This window comes from Arachis ipaensis, chromosome B5 (genome assembly GCF_059453495.1).
Source record: "Arachis ipaensis isolate K30076 ecotype BB chromosome B5, ASM5945349v1, whole genome shotgun sequence".
Taxonomy (NCBI): Eukaryota; Viridiplantae; Streptophyta; class Magnoliopsida; order Fabales; family Fabaceae; genus Arachis; species Arachis ipaensis.
This window is the reverse complement of record NC_142440.1, coordinates 27,833,815-27,840,907: the sequence shown is the minus strand read 5'-3', so window position 1 is coordinate 27,840,907 and position 7,093 is coordinate 27,833,815. Positions and strand designations below refer to the sequence as shown.

Here is a 7,093-nt window from a genome sequence, read left to right as displayed (position 1 = left end):
TTAATTATTACTAAAATAAAGGAATAATTTTAAATGTAATAAATATATAATTCTAAATATTATTTATATAAAATTATAAATATTAAATTAAATAAGATAATTTTAGATTATTATTATTATTATTATTATTATTATTATTATTATTATTATTATTATTATTATTATTATTATTATTATCACTCAAAATATAATCAATATATGATAGAAACCCATGGTTGTAGTTTTGACCAAAAGACAAGAAACAATAGAGAGCGAGATGATGGAGATTCCTATACCATGTGTTTGCAAATAAGTTTAAGGCTGAGATGGATAACCCAGCAATGAATTTGTGTCTTTCTCTCTTCTTAACTGCCGACATATATCTCTTGAATCTTCTTATTAGCTGAAAGAAACTAGGAGTGAGTAGTAGTGAAGAAAATGAGAAGCATAAACCCTTCTTTGAATTATCATTATTCATCGATGTTCCTCACAAAGAGAGTTATTCCATGCACTCTCTATGTGGTTACATCACCCATGTCTCTTTTTCCGATGGTTTTCCTTTGCTTTTATCTATACTTTACACCATCTCCACAAACTCATCATCCTCTTCACTATTCAATTTCTAGTGCTATTGCCTCCCCTCCCCTTTTACTGCCGCCACCGCCTCCTCCTTCTCCTCCACTATATCCATTGTCTCCTTTTCTTCCTCCTCCTCCTCTTCTATTGCCACCGCCGCCTCTTTCTCCTCCGCTATATCCATTGTCTCCTCCTCTTTCTCATTCTCTTTCTACTTTTTCACCACCTCTTTCTTTTCCTCCTCCGTCAGCACCACCACCGCTACTGCCACCATCTTCTTCTTCTCCTACTCCTCCTCCTCCTCCTCCTCTTATTACCACTATTACAGGTACATGTGCATGCATGCATATTTTTAGGATATAAGGGGCTAGCACTTTTATTAAAATTTCGCTAGCATTTAATCAGTATAAAAAAATGAATAATTTTACACTATTAAAAATACTATTAATAATTAATTAATAACTACAAATTATAAAATTTGCTGCCCTAACACTGCTCATATATATATATATATATTGTGCTTCTTAGGAGCAAGATGTTATATATGCCTTATTTGAACAGTTTAATTTTTAACTTTTCTATACATGATAGTGTGATGAAACTTTTTCACTGTATTTATTAAAAATTATTTATTGTTTGCATGGTCAATATAAGATGGTTTTATGGAAGCTTCTTTTAATAATTTATTATCTGTCTTTTTTCTTTTCAGATTATTGATTATCAATTCTATAATTAGGTAAATAAGAACATAAAAAAATAATAGACAAAGACTTAACAGCCTGGTAAGTCGCTAGTTTCTAATAAATTTGAGATGTTAAAATATATTAATGACTGGATAGAACTAACAAAGCAAAAATTAAATCTTATATATTCTACAAGCACATACAAGTTTTTTGAATATCTTATTTTTAAGACTAAATATATTGCCTTAATTTATTGGTATGCTTTCTCTAGCTACTTTTCAACAATTTTTTTTGTATGTTTAGTTATACTTTAATTATATATATATATATATAGGTCGCTTTTAGGTAGAACTAATTATATATATTATGCAAATTTGATTTAGTTAGAAGTTAGAACTGATTTGGAAATAACACGATTTGTATTAACAGTTCCTCTTAAAGTTTTTTTTTTTTGTATGTTTAATTATACTTTAGTTATATATACATAGGTGGCTTTTAGATAGAATTAATTATATATATTATGCAAAATTGATTTAGTTAGAAGTTAGAACTGATTTGGAAATAACACGATTTGTATTAGCAGTTCCTCTAAAAGTAATTTCGACAAGAAGCTTTTAAAATAAAAATAAAAAGTTTTTCTTAATCAATTCTAAAATCCATACTTGATTCTAGGGAGAACAACCAAACTTTACCTTACTGTTGGGCAATAAAACCAGAATGATTCTTAATAACTTCTAAAAAATAAAAATATTAATAATTTGGGTATTTATGCTAAGATTTTGAAAATCAAATCAGTTATTAAATTGTTTATTGTTCATCGATTTAGCAGTTCAACTGATTTAAAATTTTAACTATAATTTAACCGGAATAATCGAATTATAATGAAATAATATATAAAATTATAAACAAATACACAAAACAAAAATAAATATATGCTAATATAAATTTTAAAAATATATAAATTAAAAGTGTAAAATTAACTAAAATTTTATATTCTCATATAAATATAATATAAGAGTTAAATAAAAAAGAATACATATATTTTATGTTATAGAATAATAAAAAATAATCAAATAAAAAAATTATTAATTTTATTATATTTTAATTTGCAAATTTTTTATTTAAAAATAATAACATTTGATATTTTTTAATTTTTAATATATTTAATTTAAATTAAATGTATTATTTTTTCGTATCATTAAATATATTATGGTATAATATTAAAAATAAAAATAATGTATTATATATAAAAAAGTAATTTTTGTCATAAATTTGAACAGTCCATTAAAATTTAGCTAGTTTTCGAACGACTGTTCATAATCAATTGGCTTATCAATCGAACGGCATAGTCAAACGATTTTCAGTTTGGCCGGCCGGTTCGGGTCTATCTATAATTGAGTGACTAATTATTAATTGTTCCTTTGTTGTAGAAATGGCAACTGCTTATAAGATCCGATCATGTGACTACACGAATGGAAAATGGGTCCCTTATAGAAAAGGTCCTATGTATAATAGCACCTCATGTCCTTTGATCAAAGAGAACCGAAATTGCAAAGCCAATGGAAGGCCTGACTCAGAATATCTCTATTGGAGATGGAAACCAAATAAATGCAGTCTTCCAAAGTTTGGACCAAACACTTTTCTCCAACATGTTTCCAACAAGCACATAGCTTTTATTGGAGACTCAGTTTCTAGGAACCAATTTGACTCTCTTATTTGCATGCTATCCACTGCCTCAATTCCTAACCCTATTGCTTTCAACAAATGGCACTTTCCTTCCCATAATGTACATTTTTCCTTCTATTGGTCCCCATTTCTTGTGGAAGGTGTGCAAAGAGTGATAACTGAGCCCAATTACCATAACAAAATGCATTTGGACCGTGTTAATGAGAAGTGGGCGGAGCATTTAGATAAAATGGATTTGATTGTTCTTTCATTAGGTCATTGGTTTGATATTCCTTCAATTTACTATGAGGGTGGTTCAATTGTGGGTTGTCTAAATTTTCAACATCCTAATTGCACAACAAAAATGGACATGTATGGCCCAATAAGAAAGGCTTTGAGGCTCGCTATTAATACCATAATAGAGAGAAAAGCATCAAAGGGGGATAAAGTGGATGTAATTGTGAGAACATATTCTCCTTCTCATTTTGAGGAAGGTGGTTGGGATAAAGGAGGTACTTGTGCAAGAAGGAGGCCTTACATGAAGCTTGGAAGGAAGAAGTTTAGAGGAATGAATGCTGCCATTAGAAAGATTGATATGCAAGAAGTGGAAATTGCCAAGGAAAAAGGCAAAGAATTTGGAGGGTTTAGGATAGAGGCAATGGATGTGACCAAGTTATCATTGTTGAGAGCAGATGGCCATCCAGGAGCTTATATGGTCCCTTTTCCATTTGCTAATGGGGTTCCCAAACGTGTTCAAAATGATTGTGTTCATTGGTGTTTGCCTGGTCCTATTGATACATGGAATGAGATTCTTCTAGAGATGATAAAGAATTGGGGTAAAGCCAGGGACTGATGAAGAACAATCAGATATTCTTCTATTCAAGAAGAAAAAAAATGTAAATACATTTGTCACAATTTATTCTTTCCGCCATTATTGGGTTGTGAATAATGTTGCATTAGAAGGATGCAACAATTTCAATCAAATGATTAAGTGTTGATTATGTTTCATTATATTGACTGTGTTTGATATTGCAGTTGCTTTAAGGTCAATACGTGTACAATGGTTGTATTTTTATTTGAGCTTTTTCTTAGAAAGATTTTGGGTAAGGATTTATATAAAATTCAGCAAAGCTAACAATAAATAATCCAAAAGTAATACAGCTAATACATTCCATCAAGGGACTATTCATAAATGTAACAGAAATGTTTTAGAATAGAAAAGTGTATAAAAGAATCACGGAAGAATAGAGAGAGAGAAAATTCCATTAAAAAAATTTTAAAGAGAAAAAGATATAATTATTAATTTTTGCTTAATATATTATATTCTTATTATTTTTATTTATAGTAATTTCAACTAACTAATAGAAGTATTCTAATTGGATTTTGGGTCTATTTTTATTCATTATATTATTTTTTTTCTTAACGACAACCTTACCCTCAAAATTGTGAAAAGAAAAAAAAAATCCTAATTACAATTAATAAACTAACAATTGTTCTTAAAATAGTATTTTTTATTTCTATTCTAATGCTTTTTTTTTGTCATGGGCTTAGTTCTACAAAGACTCGACCCATCCAGGAATGTGGACCATCCCAACCCACTCAACTGAAGCAAACCGGACTCTTATTCCTCACTGCTGCCGATTTGGAAGACTAATCTCCATGGATGCCCGACTCTCCCTTCCTTCTTCCCTTATCAGCGACAGCTTCATGCCTAGTCTCCTCCTAGATGGAATCAGCTCCTTACTCACAGACGACCTGCTACGCCAACGCCGCCAGCAACACCGCAACACCTATATCACCGCTGACTTCAATGGTTCTGCAGTCAAAGTCCGAACCTTGTTACGCACTTGGCTCTACTCTGGATATCTTCCTGCAGCCAAACACTCATTTCTGCCCCTGCCATGGCTGCACTCAGAATCGGATGTCGACGCCCATGGCTGACCATCTCCATCAGAAGGCTAACGGCGACGAGGCAACGCCCAGATTCACCAGGTATCTTTCGCTACTCTCTCCCAATTTGGAACGGTAGCTGAGATACCTAGTTCGATATGATCGTGTCTCCCACCATGGATTCTGGCCATCTGAGCTTCTCTGGCTAGGTCGTGTCTCTGCTGCTGGCTGATAGCATTACCTGTTGCTACTTTTAGTTGCCTAAGCTTAATCTTATACAGGCCTCTCCTTAGCTTAGGGTTGGCAATACATACCCTATCCATGAGTATCCAATTCGGCCCAATCCGTTCGGGTAGGATAGGCTACCCGACCCACTGCGGGTAGGGTAGAGATTGGTTCAGGTATGAAGTTAGGTAGGATACGGATTTAGGGTGTATCCTACCATATCCTATCCTACCCGCATCCCATATATAACACATATGATTTCTGGTGGAGGCCTTATGCTCCAAATTATTCCCAATTTGCTCATTAACTCCATTAAAGCAACTTTATAAGCTACCTGATTCCCTTCTCTCGGAGTCCATATGAAGTCAATTCTATCATCTTCCCCCTTCAATGCTTGGATATCTTAAGTATTGGTTCAATTTCAGCAATTCTATTCCCTGCTTTTAGCGCTTGCACCACAGGTAGATTGTCGGATTCTATCAGTATTTTTTTCATCCCAAAGTTATTGATTAAAATGATAGCATTTCTAATTTCCATACTTTCTGTAGCTAGACTGGAATTCGTAGTTATCCTATTGGTTGTTCCTGTTATCATCCTTCCCATGCTGTCTCTAACTACCACTGTTGTTACCCCCTCTCCAATTGCTGCCTTGAAGGGTTGGTGCACGAAATTGTGATCCTTAACAACGGCGCCAACAAATTGGTGCTCGGAACGTAATTCACACACTTTGTCACAACTTCGCACAACTAACCAGCAAGTGCACTGGGTCGTCCAAGTAATAAACCTTACGTGAGTAAGGGTCGATCCCACGGAGATTGTCGACTTGAAGCAAGCTATGGTCACCTTTTAAATCTCAGTCAGGCGGATTCAAATGGTTATAGAGTTTTAATAATGAAAATATAAATAAAACTTAAAATAAAGATAGAGATACTTATGTAATTCATTGGTGAGAATTTCAGATAAGCATATAGAGATGCTTTCGTTTCTCCTGAACCTCTGCTTTCCTGCTGTCTTCATCCAATCATTCCCACTCCTTTCTATGCCAAGCTTTGTATAGGGCATCACCGTTGTCAATGGCTACTTCCCATCCTCTCAGTGAAAATGGTTCAAGATGCGCTGTCACCGCACGGCTATTCATCTGTCGGTTCTCGATCATACTGGAATAGGATTCAGTAATCCTTTTGCGTCTGTCACTACGCCCAGCACTCGCGAGTTTGAAGCTCGTCACAGCCATCCCTTTCCGGATCCTACTCGGAATACCACAGACAAGGTTTAGACTTTTCGGATCTCAAGAATGGCCACCAATAGTTCTAGCCTATACCACGAAGACTCTAATCTCACGATCAGAAGGCTAAGAGATACACATTCAAGCTTGTTTGCATGTAGAACAGAAGTGTTTGTCAGGCACGCGTTCATAAGTGAGAATGATGATGAGCGTCACATAATCATCACATTCATCATGTTCTTGTGTGCGAATGGATATCTTAGAGAAGAAATAGGCTTGAGTTGAATAGAAAAACAGTAGTACTTTGCATTAATTCATGAGGAACAGCAGAGCTCCATACCTTAATCTATGATGTGTAGAAACTCTACCGTTGAAAATACATAAGAACAAGGTCCAGGCATGGCCGAATGGCCAGCCTCCCAAAGAGGGTTCAATCATCAAAACATGATCAAAAGATGTAAATACAATAGTAAAAAGTCCTATTTATACTAAACTAGTTACTAGGGTTTACAGAAATGAGTAAATGATGCAGAAATTCACTTCCGGGCCCACTTGGTGTGTGCTTGGGCTGAACATTGAAGCTTTCACGTGCAGAGGTCTTTCTTGGAGTTAAACACCAGTTTGTAACTTGTTTCTAGCGTTTAACTCTACTTTGCAACCTGTTTTTGGCGTTTAACTCCAGAATAGGGCAGAGAGCTGGCGTTAAACGCCAGTTTGCGTTGTCTAAACTCAAACAAAGTATGGACTATTATATATTTCTGGAAAGCCCTAGATGTCTACTTTCCAACGCAATTGAGATCACACCATTTAGACTTCTGTAGCTCCAGAAAATCCACTTTGAGTGCAGAGA

At 34.3% G+C, this 7,093-nt stretch overlaps 1 protein-coding gene across 1 annotated transcript; it reads left to right on the top strand.

The window, feature by feature from the left end:
• The first annotated feature begins 271 nt into the window (after positions 1–271).
• LOC107643523 (xyloglucan O-acetyltransferase 1) lies at positions 272–3,914 on the top strand. The gene is made up of 2 exons (XM_016347199.3): positions 272–883; positions 2,669–3,914. Exons 1-2 carry the CDS (start codon positions 418–420, stop codon positions 3,754–3,756), a joined length of 1,554 nt encoding a protein of 517 aa, XP_016202685.1. The 5' UTR covers positions 272–417; the 3' UTR covers positions 3,757–3,914.
• The last annotated feature ends 3,179 nt before the right edge of the window (positions 3,915–7,093 follow it).

Bases quoted from the DNA above. Each gene is read 5' to 3' on its own strand.
- LOC107643523 (XM_016347199.3), top strand. From the start codon at position 418: ATGAGAAGCATAAACCCTTCTTTGAATTATCATTATTCATCGATGTTC. The intron at 884-2,668 runs GTACATGTGCAT...CCTTTGTTGTAG, and splicing joins TCTTATTACCACTATTACAG to AAATGGCAACTGCTTATAAG.